We start from the raw sequence: 17,727 nt of genomic DNA, 5'->3' as shown, positions 1-17,727 counted from the left end.
AAAAACATAGGCAAGGTCCTTCAAGATAAAGGCATATGAATAAGACCTTCTAAATACGACCATTTGCCTAGGAAAGCCAACAATTGACAAATGAGACCTCATAAAACTAAAAAGCTTCTGCACAGCTAAAGAAACAATTGAGTAAAGAGGAAGCCCACAGAGCAGGAGAGAAACTTTGCCAGCTACACATCTGGCATTAATAACCATGATTTCATAAAACACTCAGAAAATAAGAGTAAAAAAATGACCCATTCAAAAATGGGCTATAGATCTGAACAGAGAGTTCTCAAAGGGAGAAATAAAAGTAGTTAAGAAGTACCTTTAAAAATGTTCATCATCTACCATGATAGAGGGAGACATCATGGGGATAGAGAGAAACCCAGTGCTAGGGAAGTTGCCAGGAATCCCCAAGGATGACCACAGCTTGGACTACTAGAAATAATGGAGAGAGTGCCTGAACTGAACTGGCTTACCCCAGTGATCATATCAGTGAATACCCTAACTGTCATCACAGAGCTTTTCTCCAGTGACTGATAGAAGCAGATGCAGAGATCCATAGCCAAACACCAGGCAGAGCTCCAGGAGTCCAGTCAAAGAGAGAGAAGAGGAAGTCTATGAGCAAGTGCATCAAGATCATGACTGGGAAACCTGCAGAGACTACCAAATCAAACTAATGGGAACTCAAGAAAGTTGGGTCAAGGCTGTGGAGCCTGCATGGGACTGGACTAGGCCCTATGCATGGTGAGAGAGTTGTGTAGCTTCATCTGCTGGGGGGGAGGGGCCCTGGCAGTAGGATCAGAATCCATCCCTGATGCATGAGTGGGCTTTTTGGAGCCCACTACCTATGATGGGACACTTCATGCAGACTTGAGGCAGGGGGAAGGGCTTGGACTTGCCTCTATTGGATGTGCCTCCCCATGGGAGGCCTTTGCCTTCTTGTGGGGGGTATTGGGGGTAGGTTGGGAGGGGGAGGTTGGGGGGCGGGAGAAGGGTAGAGGGGGGATCTTTGATTGGTGTGTAAAATGAATGAAAACATTTTCTTAATTTAAAAAATATCCGCCGGGTGGTGGTGATGCATGCCATTAATCCCAGCACTCAGGAGGCTGAGCCAGGCGGATCGCTGTGAGTTTCCAGGCCTGGGCTACCAAGTGAGTTCCAGGAAGGGCGCAAAACTACACAGAGAAACCCTGTCTCAAAAAACAAAACAAACAAAACAAAACAAAACAAAACCCTTTAAAAAAATGTTCATTAGGCTGGAGAGATGGCTCAGTGGTTAAGAGCACTGACTGTTTTTCCACAGGTCCTGAGTTCAATTCCCAGCAACCACATGGTGGCTCACAACCACCTATAATGAGATCTGGTGCCCTCTTCTGGCCTGCAGGGACACATGCAGGCAGGGCACTGTGTATACATAATAAATAAATAAATAAATAAATAAATAAATAAATAAATAAATAAATAAATAAATAAATCTTTTTTAAAAGATTAAAGGAAAAAAAATATTCATCATCACACCAGGCATGGTGGTGCACGCCTTTAATCCCAGCACTGGGAGGCAGAGGCAGGCATCTAGATCTCTGTGAGTTCGAGGCCAGCCTGGTCTACAGAGTGAATTCCAGGATAGGCTCCAAATCTACACAGAGATACCGTCTCGAAAAAAAATCATAAAAAAATGTTCATCATCCTTAGCAATTAGGAAAATGGAAGTCAAAGCCACTTTGAGATTTCAGCTTAACCTAGTCAGAATGCCTAAGATGAAGAAAACAACTGACAACAAACACTGGAGAAAATGTGAGGAAAGGGCGCTTCAGTCACCATTTATTGGTGTGACTGCAAACTGGCAGAGCCACTCGAGATATTAGTGTGGGGAATGTAACCAAGGAAAGTCCAAGCCAGGCACAGTGGCACCACCTGTAAAAGTCAGAACACCCTATACAGGGAGAAACTGTCCATGAAAAAATGAACCTGTGGCCAACCTGGTGACTTCAGTTAAATACTTAAAAAAATTAATGCCAAATTATTCTCAAACTGTTCCAAAACACAGGGTAAAGCTATTTGTTCTAGAAAGTGTGCAATACCTTCATCTAGAAGCCAGGAAAAGAAAAGTGTACTAAAATAGGAGAAAATCCTAGATCCAAATCTCTTGTGACTATTAACATAAAGCATCTTCAATGAAATACTACTAAACTGAATTTAGAAGAATATTAAATGGATTATATCCCATGACTAAATGAGATCTATCTTGGGACTGCAAGAGTGGTTCAACATGAGAAAAACAACACCAGTAAAAAATAAATAGGACAAGAAGAATGGATGGACATTGGTCTACATAGAAAAACAAATTCATAAAATGCAATATTATATCAAGATTACAAAATATTCTTATAGGGCTGGCAAGATTGCTCAGTGGGTGAATGTGATTGCTGGCAAACCCGATAACCTGAGTTTAATGCCTGGGACATAGATTGTGGAAAGAGAGAACCAATTCTTGCAGATTGTCCTCTAACCTCCATGGACACATCATGTCGTATATTCTCCCCACTGTGCATATAAGAATGTGTGAATAATAAAGGTCTAGAGTCATATAAAAATTCTCCTCAGAAAAAAAACAAAGACATAAAGGCATTATATAGGGCATTTATTACAGCTACAATTAAATCATAGTTTCCTCTATGATCATGAATAAGACAGGGGTTGAGGATGTAGTTCAGTTTGATAGACTGCTTGCTTAACATTTGGTTCAATTCACACACACACACACACACACACACACACACACACACACACGCGCGCGCGCGCGCGCGGTAGGGAAAGAGAGTGAGGAGGAAGAAGTGGGAAAGGAGAGGTGAGAGGATAGGAAAGGAGGAGAGGGAGGGGAGGGAAGAGCACAACAAAAATGCTAATTTTTACCACTACTAATAGATCTAGAAGTTCTATCCACAGCAACTGGGATGGGGGAGAAGGAGGCTGTGGAGTAGTAGCAGTAGTCATAGTGGTCATGGAGGCAGATTCAAATCAGCTGTAGACAGAGACACAGGCCAACAGTAGAGTTGCAGAGAATCAAGATAAAGAAGCTACAGTAGACCATGATGATCATGATTAATCATGATGATATAATTTCTTAAACTGATTCAGAGAAATTTTCATATACTGCTGTGATTTGAATGAGAAAAAACCCCCATAGGTTCATATGTTTAAATACTGGTCCCTATCCAATGGCACTGTTTTGAAAGGTTGTGGAATCATTAGGAAATAGAGCCTTGCTGGAAGAAGTGGCCCTTGAACTTTTACTGCTTGGGCCTGATTCCTGTTTATTATCTGCTTCCTGACTGAGGATGTTATGTGACAAGCTGCCTCAGGTTCCTGATGCCTTCCTTTTTTTTACTATGATGCACTGTACCCCTTTTCAAATCATTAAGCCAAAATAAACCCTTCCTTCCTTAAGTTGCTTCTCAATAAGCATCTGGTCATGTAAAAAAAAAGTAATACAGGAAATTGGTACTGAGGAGTGGGGCTGTTTGCCTTGATAAACCTGCCCATGGGTTAATAAGACTTTTAAATTTTTTTTTTTTGTGGATAGGTGTTTGTCTGCATGTATGGCTGTGTATCACATGTGTTCAAGATGCCCAGAGACTAGAAGAGGGTGTCAAACTCCCTGGAATTGGAATTACAGTTGGTTGTGAGCCACCATGTCGGTACTGGGAAGTGAATCTATGTACTCTGGAAGAGTACCCAATACTCTTAATCACAGAACCATCTCTCCAGCCCTGTGGTTCATAGGCCTTTAGAACTGGTTTATGGGAGGAATGTAAAAGAATTTGGAGATATAGGGTAGAAAAGCCCTTAAATACTGTAAGCAAAACAAAATGAAGACATTCTAATAGGATTCAGAAAAGCAGAATGCCAAAAGAAATGTGGATCACGGGAGGCCCAGTTCTTGAGGTTTCAGAAGGGAACAAGATTCCTTCTGGCCTAGAGACCATTCATATTCTAGCAACTGATCTAGCTGTATTCTGGCAGTTTCCTAAGAAATGCAATGAGGCTAAATTAAAAGGTAATAGACCCTTTTGTGTGTGTGGAAGAAATCTCAAAGACAAGATGGCATTTAGGATAGGATGGGTTTTGGTTATTCTTTGCTCTTCTTATCCAGGTAATTTATAAAGATATGAAAAGTGGCTGGGCAGTGGTGGTGCACACCTGTAATCCAAGCACTCAGGAGGCAGAGGCAGGTGGATCTCTGTGAATACAAGGCCAGCCTGGTCTACAGAGATAGTTCAGGACAGGCTCCAAAGCTACAGAGAAACCCTGTCTCGAAAAACCAAAAAAAAAAAAACCAAAAAACAAAACAACAACAACAACAAAAAGATATGAGAAGTGTGCAGGGTGATGAAGAAAGTAACTTAACTAAGTTTAAAAAGGTGGCCATGTAAAGTACAAAAGTAGGTGTCATTGTTAAGAGATAATTAGCACTGTTGAAGAGTAACCTAGTACTCTGGACTGGGATGACAGGAAAGGTATTATAAGGGTAGAAGTCATCCATCAAAGGCTCCACCTAGTGAACAAGTGAATTCATTTTGAGAGAGGGTAAAACTGACAATAATCCCTGAAGGGGTTCCTATTTTAAAAGCAACTTCATAAAAAAGTGTTTTCCCAGATTCAGCCACCAAAGCATATACAGGACACTGCATCTTTGTTCTAAGATGTATCTTGAACATGGCAGCATCAGTCACATGATACTGGTTTTGAAGGCATAAAAGATTCAGAATTGAGGAAGTAATCAAGTTTTGCATCATGTTTCCACAGAAGTGCTGAATCCAGGAAATGTGTGGTGGGGTTGGAGTCCCTGCAAGGAGATAAGATACGCCTATGATAGTAAAGTTCAAGTTACTATAGAGACTCCAGGGTACTGGAGAATCCAAAACCTTAAGATCTATCTGCCAAAGAAAGCTTCAGGCCAGGAGTGTAGCTGGCACAGAGGTTATGTGTGCTGCAGGGAGCAAAGCTAGAGAAGAGTGGGGCTACTCAGTCCCTTGGAACTCAGGTGATTCTATCACAAGCCCCTGATGCCCAACAGGGAAAGTTGTAGCATCTGGTGCTTGCTCTGCTGGGTTTGTCTTACACTGGTCTGATCATTCCTTGCTATATCCCAATTTCTCCCTTTTGGATGGAAATGTTTACTGTATGTTCCTGTATATTGGAAGTGTATAGCTTCCTGACTTGAATCTTACAACTTTTGAATAATGTTAGAATTATTAAAGACTATAGGGACTTTTGAGGTTGTAATGAATACAATTTTACATTATGAGATGGCCATGAACAAATTGGGGTGGGGGCAGGGGCAGAATATTGTGGTTTGAAAGTAAAATGTTGTACTTTAGGCTCATGTGTCTGAATATTTAGTTCTTAGCTTGTGGCATTGTTGTGGAATAATCTTTTTGTACACTGTGAAGATGTGTCTTTGCCAAGGCACCTTCTGATTGGTTTAATAAAAAGCTGAATGGCCAAAAGCTAATCAGGATTTTCAGGGCAGAGAGGATGCTAGGAAAAAGGGCAGAGATGCAGAGAGTCGCCAGCCAGATGAAGAGGAAGCAGCATGGGCAGTTCACAATAAAGGTAATAAGGTCACAAGGCAAGAAATAGATTGATAAAAGTGGGTTAAAGTTGTAAGAACTAGATAGAAACAAGCCTAAGCTATTGGACAAGCTTTCAAAATTAAGTCTCTGTGTCATGATTTGGGAGCTGGTAGGTGGGACAGAAAAAGTCCAACTACATGGCACTGTTCTGGGAGGTTGTAGAATCTTTAGTTGGAGGATCCGTACTGGAGAAGTGGGTCGATGAAGGAAGGTCTTGAGGTTTTGTGGCCTGGCCCCACTTCCTGTCTGCTCTGTGCTTCTTGCTTACAGACAAAATATGGTCAGCTATCTCACATTCCTGTTGCCACTCCTTCCCCACTATGATGGACTGTATTCCTTTTTAAACTGTAAACTAAATAGTTCATACTTTAAGTTACATCTTGTTAAGTATTTAGTCATAGAAATAAGAAAAATAACTAATATATACATTAATGTATTCTTTCTTTAGAGTAAAAAAACAACTTTTCGTTTGAATTACAATTTGGGAATGCACATAAATAAGGACAGATGAGCAAAGTCAAATAAAAGTAGGTGAGCATTTTATAAAATAAAAATGAGATATATCAAGATCTGCAGATACACCATATAAAGGAAGAAAACAGCAGCTAGAGGTGAAAATGAGGAACAAAGTCAGATGTAGTGGTGCACACCTATAATTCTGACACTCAGAACTGGAGGCAAGAGGATTGTGCTGGCTAGTTTTATGTCAACTTGACACAAGCTAAAGTCATCTGAGAGGAGGGAACCTCAATCAAGGAAATGCCTCTATAAGACTGGGCTATATGTAGGGCATTTTCTTAGTGATTGATGAGGAAAAGCCCAGTCCATAGTGGTGTCATCCTTGGCCTGGTGATCCTGAGTTCTATAAGGAAGCAGGTTGAGCAATCCATGGGAAGCAAGCCAGTAAGCAGCACCCCTCCATGGCCTCTGCATCAGCTCCTGCCTCCAGGTTCCTCCCCTATTTGAGTTCCTCTCCTGACTTCTTTCAGTGATGAACAGCAATGGGAAGTTAAGTCAAATAAATCCCTTCTTCCCCATTTTGCTTTTTGGTCATGACATTTAATCACATCAACAGAAACCCTAACTAAGACAAGGATCAAGAGTTCAGGTTGTTCTCAGCTACATAGTGAGTTCAAGGCCAGCCTTTGGTACTATGTGAGAACTCGTCTCAAAAACAAAACCCTAAAAGCAAAAAAAAAAAAAAAAAAAAAAAAAGCAAAATATACCTGAAACACATTCATTTACTCCCCCATAAGGAGATTTATCACTAAAATACTAAAATATGGTACCCTAATATTTACTTATGTCACAGGGGCTATTTCCTTGTTTTGTTTTGTTTTGTTTTTTTGCCGAGACAGGCTTTCTCTGTGTAGATTTGGCGCCTGTCCTGGATCTCCCTCTGTAGACCAGGCTGGCCTTGAACTCACAGAGATCCACCTGCCTCTGCCTCCTGAGTGCTGGGATTAAAGGCGTGCGCCACCACTGCACGGCTTCCTTGGTACCTTGAAAGATCAGTAAGTGACAGCAATGACTCTCCTTACAGTATTATTGTTACTACAAGCACTGCTGGCAGCAGCAGAAAAGGATGAACCACAGAATGCAGTAGTACCAAATTAGTAAAACCAAAATACTGAAATGATACAACAAACACCTTTGGATCCATGTCTATGGCAGACCACAAATTTCTAGGCCAGAATACACACACACACACACACACACACACACACACACACACACACACACACACACAACCCCCCCCACACACACGAAAACCCATGTCTTAAGGCTTTGATAGGAATGCAATAATAAAGGCCTTGTTTTTTCTAAAAGACTTATTTATTATGTATGCAGTGTTCTACCTGCATGTGTCCCTGCAGACCAGAAGAGGACGCCAGATCTTATTACAAGTGGTTGTGAGCCACCATGTAGTTGCTGGGAATGGAACTCAGGACCTCTGGAAGAGCAGGCAGTGCTCTTAACCATTGAGCCATCTCTCCAGCTCAAAAGCCTTGTTTTAACAATGATAGGATATGGAGACCAAAACAGAACTGCTTCTGAATAACAGGCACAGAGAATTGCTAATAGTCAAGCTTGCTTCTTTTTACAGAGTACTAACATCTATTATTTTTTTTTAATTTTATTTATTTATCTGGTTTTTTGAGACAGGCCTTCTCTGTAGCTTTGAAGGCTGTCCTGGAACTTGCTTTGTAGACCAGACTGGCCTCGAACTCACAGAAATCCACCTGCCTCTGCCTCCTGAGTGCTGGGATTACAGGCGTGTGCCACTACTGCCTGGCTATTTTTTAGGATTCTCTATAAATTTCTTTTAAACTGACATCCTTACCTAATGATGTTATATAATCACCATTGGAAACAGAAAATTCTTGCTTGTAAACAAAACTAATTAAACATCAGTGTAAAAATTTAAAAGGGATGGGCTGGAGAGATGGCTCAGAGGTTAAGAACACTGGTTGTTCTTCCAGATGTCCTGAGTTCAATTCCCAGCACCCACATGGTGGCTCACAACCATCTGTTATGAGATCTGGTGCCCTCTTCTGGCCTGCAGAAATACATGAAGACAGAACATTGTATACATAATAAGTAAATAAATCTTAAAAAAAAAAATTAAAAGGGAGAACCAAATTGGAAAGGAGAAAAATAAAATCCCTATGTATACAAAATTTTTAAAAACCCACCATGGTTGGGGTGGGGATGAGGACATTACAGCTAACAGAATTCTACAAAGTTGAAAAATGTATGATCAACATATAAGAATTAGTTGTGTTTCTATATATTAACAATGAAAAATCCATAAAAGAAATAAAAAATGCATTTATAGTAATATCAAAAATGAGAAGGAATAAATCTAACAAAGGAAGTATAAGATGTGAAAGGCTACAAAGACAAAAATAAATGGAGAGACAACAAATACTAAGATTGGGTGTCTAATATTTTTTTTTTCGAGACAGGGTTTCTTTGTGTAGCTTTGCGCCTTTCCTGGAACTTGCTTTGGAGACCAGGCTGGCCTCGAACTCACAGAGATCCACTTGCCTCTGCCTCCCAAGTGCTGGGATTAAAGGCGTGCACCACCACCGCCCGGCTTGATGTCTAATATTGTTAAGACAATATTCTTTAAAGTGATCTACATATTTAATGCAATCTCTTTCAAAACAATTTTGAAGAAGTGGAAAAGTTGGTTCTAAATTTTGAATGGAATGCAATGGACCCTTAATACCAAAAAAATTGCAAATAGAATTCAATTAACATATAAAAAAATTATCTTCTGTGATCAAGCTGGCTTGACTCCAGAGACACAGGAATGGTTCAATATACAAAATTCAACAAACATAATCCACAATGTAAGTAGACTTAAGGACAGAAACCACAGGATCATCTCATTAGATGCAGAAAAGGCCTGTGACAAAATCCAACACCCCTTCATGATAAAAGACCTGGAGAATCTAAAGATGTAGCAGATAGATCTGAACAATAATAAAGCCAATATACAAGAAGTCCACAGCCAACATCAACCTAAATGGCGAGAAACTCAAAGGATTTCCACTAAAATCAAGAATAAGATAAGGTTGTCCACTCTCCTGACTCCTGTTCAACAGAGTACCCGAAGTCTTAGTTACAGCAATAAGACTAGTGATGGAGATCAAGTGGATACAAATTGAAAAGGAATAAGTCAAGATATATTTATTTTCAAATGATATGGTTCTATACGTAAAAGACCCTAAAGATGCCACCAGAAACCTCCTACAGCTGAAAATATATTCAGCAAAGTAACAAGATATAAAATTAATATATAAAAATTGGTAGTCTTCCTATATACAAATGACAAACATACTGAGAAAAGATTCAGAGAAAGCAGTACCTTTCACAATTGCCTCAAAAAAAAAATCTTGGAATAAATCTAAATAAAGAAATGAAATCCTGTACAATGAAAACCTTAAGACACTAAAAAGAAAAACTGTAAAGGATACCAGAAGATGTGGTGTATTTTCCACATTCATGTATTGACAGAATACTGTGAAATTGGCCATACTGTCAAAAAGCAAGCTACAGATTCAACACAATCCCATCAAATTCCAGTACAATTCTCCACAGAAATTGAAAAAAAATCTTAAATTTCATAAGGAAACACAAAAGTTCCAAGATAGCCAAAAAGTACTGAATAACAGCAAAACTGCTAGAGATATTACCACCCCAGATTTCAAATCATATTACAGAGCTGAAGTAATGAAAACAGCATGGTATTGATAAAAAAACCAGACTCATTGATCAATAGAATTTTGGACTCATGAACACATCTGAGTTTTGACAAAGAATCCAATAATACTCAGAGAAAAGACAGCTGGTCAAACTAGATAGCTACATGTAGAAAAGTGAAACTTGATCATCTTTCACCCTGAACAAAAGACAACTCCAAATGGATCCAGGACCTTAACATAAGACCTGATACCCTGACTCTGTCAGAGTAGATAGTCGGGAATATGTTTGAACTCACTGGTACAGGAAAGGACTTTCTGAACAATATCCATCCACGTCACATAAAAGAAATAATACTAAAAAAGTAACAACTTTGGCCAGGTGGCGTACAACTTTAATTCCAGCACTTGACAGAGGCAGGTGGCTCTCTATTAGTATAAGGCCAGCATGGTCTACAAAGCAAGTTCAAGGACAGCAAGGGATACACAAGGAAACCCTGTCTTGAAAAAACAAAAACAAAACAAAACAAAACAAAACAAAATAATGATGACAAATGCTGGTGTAGATGTTGGGAAAAGGAATACTTAATTCAATGCTGCTAGGAATGCAAATCATAGTCACTAAGTGACAAAAAAAAGAGCCTTGTAACTATGGCTCTGGGCTTAGGCAGTAAATGAGAGAGGACCAGAAAGCAAGAGAGATGGCCTAGTTGTAAACTGCTTGCTAGGCAAGCATGAGAACCTGAGTTCAATTCCTTGCCCAACAAAAAACCCAGCCAGGCATGATGACAAGTGTCTGTAATCCCAGCCCTGGGGAGGCAATGACATGAAGACCTTTGGGTCTTGTTGGCCAACTCAGCCTAGCCAAATTCTTTAGCTACATGTTCATTGAGAGACTTTGTCTCAAAACTTAAGGTAGTGAGCAATTAGTGAATAAAGGCACTTGCTGCCAAGCCTGATGATCTGAATTCAATTTCCAGAACTCACATGGTGGAAGGAGAGAGCTGACTTCCCCAAGCTATCTTCTGACCTCAACACATGTGAAGTGACATGCAGCCCCCTCACATATGCATACACATTCACAAAATGAATTAAGTAAATGTTATTTGTTTAAAAGTACAGAGAGAATTCAGTAGGAAAAGACCAACTTTAAAATAAATGCTGTTGATACAGTTGTACATACATTAAGCCAAAAAATTAAGCAAACTGTGACCTAATATCATACTGTAAATAATAATTTACTCAAAATAGTTGGGCAGTGGTGGTACACGCCTTTAATCCCAGAACTTGGGAGGCAGAGCCAGGTAGATCTCTGTGAGTTTGAAGGCCAGCCTGGTCTACAGAACAAGCTCCAGGACAGGCATCAAAACTACACAGAGAAAACCTATCCTGAAAAGCCAAAAAAATTTTTTTTACTCAAAATGAATGAAGCATGTAATACCTAAAAATAGGGGGAAATTTTCATGGACTATATTCACATAGAAATCAAAATCCATTGAAAATAAAATTAATTTAAACTTTACAGAAAATAATAGTTTTGTTTGAAAGAGTTGAGAAAATGAAAGACAAAACCATAGTTTGGGAGACAGTATCCAAAAGTTGAATTCTCATAAAGGACTTGTATCCATACCATAAAGAAAAAGGTAGTTTGAAGCAGTCTCATGTAGTTTAGGCTGGTTTCAAACTCACTATGTAGCTTAGGCTAGCCTTGCCATGGCATGAAGCTATCCATACCCCCTGCCTCTGTCTCCCAAGTGCTGGAATTATAGATATGAGCCACTACACCCAGATACATTTTCCAAAGTTTTAGCACTTAAAAAAAAAAAAAGAAGAAAGAAAGAAAGAAAAAAAAAAACAGGCCGGCGGTGGTGGAGCACGCCTTTCATCCCAGCACTTGGGAGGCAGAGGCAGGTGGATCTCTGTGAGTTCGAGGCCAGTCTGGGGTACCAAGTGAGCTCCAGGAAAAGGCACAAAATTACACAGGGAAACCCTGTCTCGAAAAACAAAAACAAAAACAAAAAAACACCAAAGCAAACAAACAAAAAAATAGTTGGACATGGTGCCATACACTGTAATCCCAACATTTAGGAGTTTGAGGCAGGAAAATAACAAGTTTGACACTACCTTGGGCTATCTAATGAAACTGGCTTCAAAAATAAGAGAGCAATACTGTAATCTTCTTATAAGGAGGTCACTTGACTATGATACTATGATGCACAACAGAAAAAAAAAAGTGAGTCAAGGAGACAGTCAGGAGTCTGGAAAACAGTAGCCAAGACTGGAAAAAGATCCTGTCCACTTCTTGCCTCTATTCTTCTGTCTTCCTCCCAGTAGAACTCAACTACACCTTTAGCAATGGGATTTAAATGGCTGATAATACGCACTACTAGTAAGAAGGTATGGAAAAAGGTATTTCTCATACACTAGCCATAAGCTGATCTTTTTGAAGCACAGTTTGTCACTATCAATTTATATCTCATACACAATCTTTAATCCAACAAGTTTTTCTATCTTAGAGAGACATTTACTGGTAAATGGACATAAAAGATTACTGCAGGAATTTTCAATGCAATAAAAAAGCTTAAGAACAACTTAAATGTCAATCAAATAGGGAAATGATTAAACTTATAATGCTATAGAATACTTTACTTTGTGGGTTGGGGATTTAGCTTAGTGGTAGAGCACTTGCCTAGCAATCGCAAGGCCCTCAGGGTTCGGTCCTCAGCTCAAAAAAAAAAAAAAAAGTAAGAATACTTTACTTTGTAACAAGCAAGCCTCTATGCATTGATGAGGCAGATCTCCCTGTACTGATATTGAAAGACAGCCAAACAAACTGTAGAGCCACACACATTAAACAAATACTCTGCCTAGTATGTCTACATGTAAGTTCTATGAACACAACAAAAGGAAACTGGGCTCAGAAAGGAGAGTAGCAGGCCTAAGGAATTTTGTCTTTCTCTAGTTTTTTAGTCTCAGTCAATGAAAATTATATTTATATAATTTTGAAAATAGCAAAAGAAAAATCCATATTATTGTTACCTACATTAAATAAACCAGTGCTTTAGTCATTATATTACTCCAAAATCATCCTTTTAATGACTCATCACTTTTAGGATTTGTTTCTTAAATATGTAAAGTTTAATGAAGGTCATTTCAGTTTTCCATCAATACTTGAAGGGAACTGATTCCAGAATGCCCTCTCCCATCAACCAAAACCCATGTGTGCTTAAGTTCCTTATATAAAATGGTATGCTATTTACATACACTCTATGCCCTTCATCCATGTATATTTCCAATGTAAATAGTTATACTATACAAGTTAGAGGAAAATGGGAAAATAGTCTGTACATGTTCAATACAGATGTAATCTTTTTCCACATATTTTTGATCTATGGATGAAAGCATGAATGTGAAATGCTCAGCTATGGAGGCTGATGGCATATACCTTCACAAAAAACGAACTGGTTAATATATAACATTAACAATACAGATGGTGGCAGTCAAATAAGCAAGAGAGGAAAAGAGTTTGCTAGAGAGAAAGATGAATAGCACCAAAACCATGTGACAGCTCATTATAAGAGAACTAGGGCCGGGCGGTGGTGGCGCACGCCTTTAATCCCAGCACTCGGGAGGCAGAGGCAGGCTGATGTCTATGAGTTCAAGGCCAGCCTGGGCTACAGAGCGAGATCCAGGAAAGGTACAGAGCTACACAGAGAAACCCTGTCTCCAAAACAAAAACAAAAACAAAAACAAAAACAAAAACAAAAAAACAACAAAAAAAGAGAACTATATACTATGTTCTATATACTATGAGTAAGCCACCAAGGGTGGTATGCTGAGATTAAGTATAATTTCTAATTCTTACAACCTAGAGATATCCCCATTTCACAGAACAAGAAAACACAGTTCAGAAAAAAATAAGCATCTAGCTGAAGGTCAGGCTTGTGTTCACTACAGGCTGTCTTAGAGTTAGGATTGAGATTAGGCTAAAGGGAACTCTTTCAGTCTAGCCCAATATGCTAACACGTTCTTACTATACTCAGCATCCTTGAAGCATGCTCCCAAGCTGTCTTGCTCATCGAGACTGGCATTCTCCTCCTCCTCGCTCTCGTTTTTCCAGTATGCTGGCCTCTTGATGGGCCGCTTCCCTGGAGTACGCTGGGAAGCAGGACTGCTAGATACAGTGCCCAGCCCACTGCTGGAGCTCCCACTGCTTCGGTCTTGACCCCCGGTCCACCAAGCCTGCAGGCTGGAGGTAGCTGGTGAGGATGATGAGGACTGCAGGTTGGCCATACACAACATGCCCTGGATGGCCTCTTGAGTGCTGGGGGAAGCTGGTGCCTCACTGTAAAAAAAACAGAGGAGAAACACTGGGGTAGTTATTCTAGTCAGAAGAAACTACTTGTAAGAACACTCAGGGAGGAAGAACAGCTATGGCAATCAAGGTGTTACAAAGACAAGAACCATCCAGGTTAGGAATAAAGCCATTAAAAACTGTTTTCATGAAAAGCTAGTTTTGCCTCAAGTCACTCTAAAGACAAGCAATGAGGGGAGACAAAATTCTCCCTTTTCTTTCATCTATGCTGCATTATTTCCTTTTTTATTGAGCTGAGGATCGAACCCAGGGCCTTGTGCTTGCTAGGCAAGTGCTCTACCACTGAGCTAAATCCCCAAACCACATTATTTCCTTTTTATTAACAATTTTCTTTCTATGACTCTCCCTGGCCCATTTTCAATGTACTTAAAATTGATTTCTCTTCAAGTCTACATATCCTGTCACTGCCAGATCTGAAGATTCCCAGGATAGTTTTCACATCCACATTATTCTTTCAGCATAAATGTCCTTGTTAATTATCTGCTTACTTGGTTCAGTAAGTTGGGCATGGTGGTACATCCCTGTAATACCAGCACTCACTTGGAGGCAAGGCAGAAGGACTAGGAGTTCCAGACCAGCCTGAACTAAATAAAGAGACCCTGTCTCAAAAACCCAAAACATATCAAAATGCTCAATAAATGGCCTAGCCCTTTAGGTGGTACTCTTTGATAGCCTAGAAAGTGAAGATTACTCACGTGAGGGCAGCATAGTCAGGTCCCCCCACCTGCCTGCTGGCCTTAAGTAGATCAAGAATTCCACCAGCTCCACTCCCATTCCCAAGCTTGCTTTCAACTCCTTCCACCATGTCCTCATCTGTTGTGTAGTCCTCCTGTTAAGGAAAGAGCATATTGTCTCAATTGTACAGGGCAGGTCTGTACGTTTCCAATACAGGGTTGACAGTGTGAGTCCTAACATCCTAAATGTAGACCATTTATTATGCAGAAGATTTATCCTTTCATTTGAATCTTTACAGCATCTTTGTAAAAGCACTATAACTCCTTTTTGACAGGTGAGCAATCAAGGGATCAATGAAGTAAAACAATTTGTGAAAGGACACATCATAAATTTCAAATCAGGTAGATAATATTTTTGTTAAGTGACACTGCCTTTTATTTTGTTCTCTATTAAAAGATTTTTTTAGGGCTGGAGAGATGGCTCAGAGATTAAGAGCACTGACTGTTCTTCTAGAGGTCCTGAGTTCAATTCCCAGCAACCACATGGTGGCTCACAACCATCTATAATGAGATCTGGTACCCTCTTTTGTATACTAAATAAATAAATCTTTAAAAAAAAAGATTTTTTTAAAAACCTAAATAGATTATAATTCTCCATTTATTGGCTGGTCACAACTTAGCATGCAATTTAATTTTTTTGTAGGACTGGAAGTGAATCCAAGGCATTGAACATGCTAAGCAAGTGCTCTACAATGAAGAATATTCCTAGCCTAGCATGCAGTCTTTTATTTTGTAAATATTTCAGAAATTAAATGTACAATATCTTTATCCCTTAACTAGACCCAGGGCACGCTCCTACCTCAATGTCAAACTCAACTTCTCCAGGTTCACGAATTCGGTTGGGGTCAGAGCAAGGCTTTGCTCGGGGCAACTTCCGGGGAAATTCTAAAATAAAATGCAATATATTAGTATAAGCCTAAGATTATGATACATCTGAGCCAAACACTTAAAGGAAAAAAGATAGGAATGTAATTTTTGCCAGGTACTGGTGATGCACACCTTTACTTCCAGCACTTGGGAGGCAGAGGCAAGCACGTCTCTGAGTTCAAGGCCAGCCTGGTCTACAGAGTGAGTTCCAGGACAGCCAGGGCTAAACAGAGAAACCCTGTGCAAAAAACAAACCAACAAATAAACAAACAAACAAACAAATGTAATTTTCTCTGAAGTAATGACCACCACCAAATAATTCAAAGAGGTGAAGAATTAACTGAAAAATAAATCTCCAAAGCAAAAAAAAAAGTATAGCCTGGTAAACCAGAAAACCAAGTTCAAACCTAAACCAAACATGAAATGGCAGGGCAGAGAAAAATAGAACAGAAACATACTTGATCTTATTATCAGGCTCGCCTTTTCCTTTCCCAGTCTCTCGTCAATCTGCAGATCATCATCTGTATCCAAGTCAAATTCAGCTCCCATGACCTGTTCTGCTACCAGCCTTGCACTGTCTACCTTCTTTGAAATTTTGGCTCTCCGAGACTTGGATAAGCTCTTTACCCTCTTGGTACTAAAAAAACAAGGAAAAGAGAATGAAATGAGTCATGTGAGATATTCTCATGGTAGGGCTAAAAATAGGGATCAATGGTAGAATGCATGCTTAACGTATGCAAATCTCTGGCATCATTCCCTACTCATTACTCTCCCCAAAAGGCAATTTCCCCCTAAATGATTATACTGTACAATTTTCTGATGAGTCAAAATCCACCATTTTTGTAAAAAAAAAAATGACATGTACAGGAGTACTGTATTCACATCATTTCTATCATCCCTCTCCCCTCTCCAGCTCCTCCATGTCTCCCTACTCCGTTTCAAATTCATAACCTCTCCTTATTGTCACTTATGTGTTGCAATAATAACATACATACATATATACACGTAAATACAACCTACTGAATCCATTTAGTGCTTTTTGTATGTTTATGTATTTAGGGCTGAATACATGTGATTGGATAACCTATTAGGTGCCTCATTCCTGGAGAAGATTGATTCTCCCTTGCCTGTAGCTCTTCACCTGGGCATGATATTTCCCCTATTCATGTTGGAATGACAACTACTGTGGTCATTGCGCAGGTTTATATTAAGATTAAATTCTCAAAAATTATTAGCCAGGCAGTGGTGGTGCACAACTTTAAGTACAGCACTCAGGAGGCAAAAGCAGATGAATCTCTGCAAGTTTGAGGCTAACCTGGTCTACAGAGCAAGTTCCAGGGCAGATAAGGCTATAAAAGAAACCCTGTCTTGAAAAACAAGACAAAAAATTACTACAAAAATAAATGTTCAACTGTTCTTAGAACAACAAATGCGTTGAGTATATGTATAATACTGTCAAAGAATAAATGATTTTTAAAAACTTGACATGAAAGGAAGAACCTAAAATAGATAACACTTCTGAAAAAAAAAATCGAAAGACTTAAACTACTCAGTTTCAAAACTTATGCTAAAGCAATTGAGGTACTATGAGATTGGCATAAGAATAGATGTATATGCTGGGCAGGCAGGTGCACATCTTTATTCCCAATACCTTGAAGGCAGAGGCAGGCAGATCTCTGTGAGTTTGAGGCCTGCCTGGTCTATGTAACAAAATCCAAGGCAGCCAGAGTTATAAAATAAGACATTGTCTACTGGGCAGTGGTGGAGCATGCCTTTAATCTCAGCACTTGGGAGGCAGAGGCAAGCAAATCTCTGTGAGTTCAAACCCAGCATGGTCTACAGAGGGAGTTCTCAGACAGCCAGGGCTACAAAGAGAAACCTTAACTCAAAAAATAATAAATAAATAA

General features: G+C 39.5%; 1 protein-coding gene across 3 annotated transcripts in view; it reads right to left on the bottom strand.

The window, feature by feature from the left end:
• The window catches only part of Phf8 (PHD finger protein 8), a 103,810-nt gene that overhangs the window by 27,541 nt on the left and 58,542 nt on the right, over window positions 1-17,727 (bottom strand). For all 3 annotated transcript variants that reach the window (XM_036174200.1, XM_036174203.1, XM_036174201.1), the window contains 4 exons: window positions 16,279-16,457; window positions 15,753-15,838; window positions 14,915-15,048; window positions 13,879-14,189 (listed from right to left, as the gene is read on the bottom strand). In XM_036174200.1, the coding sequence (XP_036030093.1) occupies window positions 13,879-14,189; window positions 14,915-15,048; window positions 15,753-15,838; window positions 16,279-16,457 (710 nt within the window). The remainder of the gene's footprint in view (window positions 1-13,878; window positions 14,190-14,914; window positions 15,049-15,752; window positions 15,839-16,278; window positions 16,458-17,727) is intronic.

Source organism: Onychomys torridus, chromosome X (assembly GCF_903995425.1).
Source record: "Onychomys torridus chromosome X, mOncTor1.1, whole genome shotgun sequence".
NCBI classification, from domain to species: Eukaryota; Metazoa; Chordata; class Mammalia; order Rodentia; family Cricetidae; genus Onychomys; species Onychomys torridus.
This window is presented reverse-complemented; position numbering and strand designations above follow the sequence as displayed.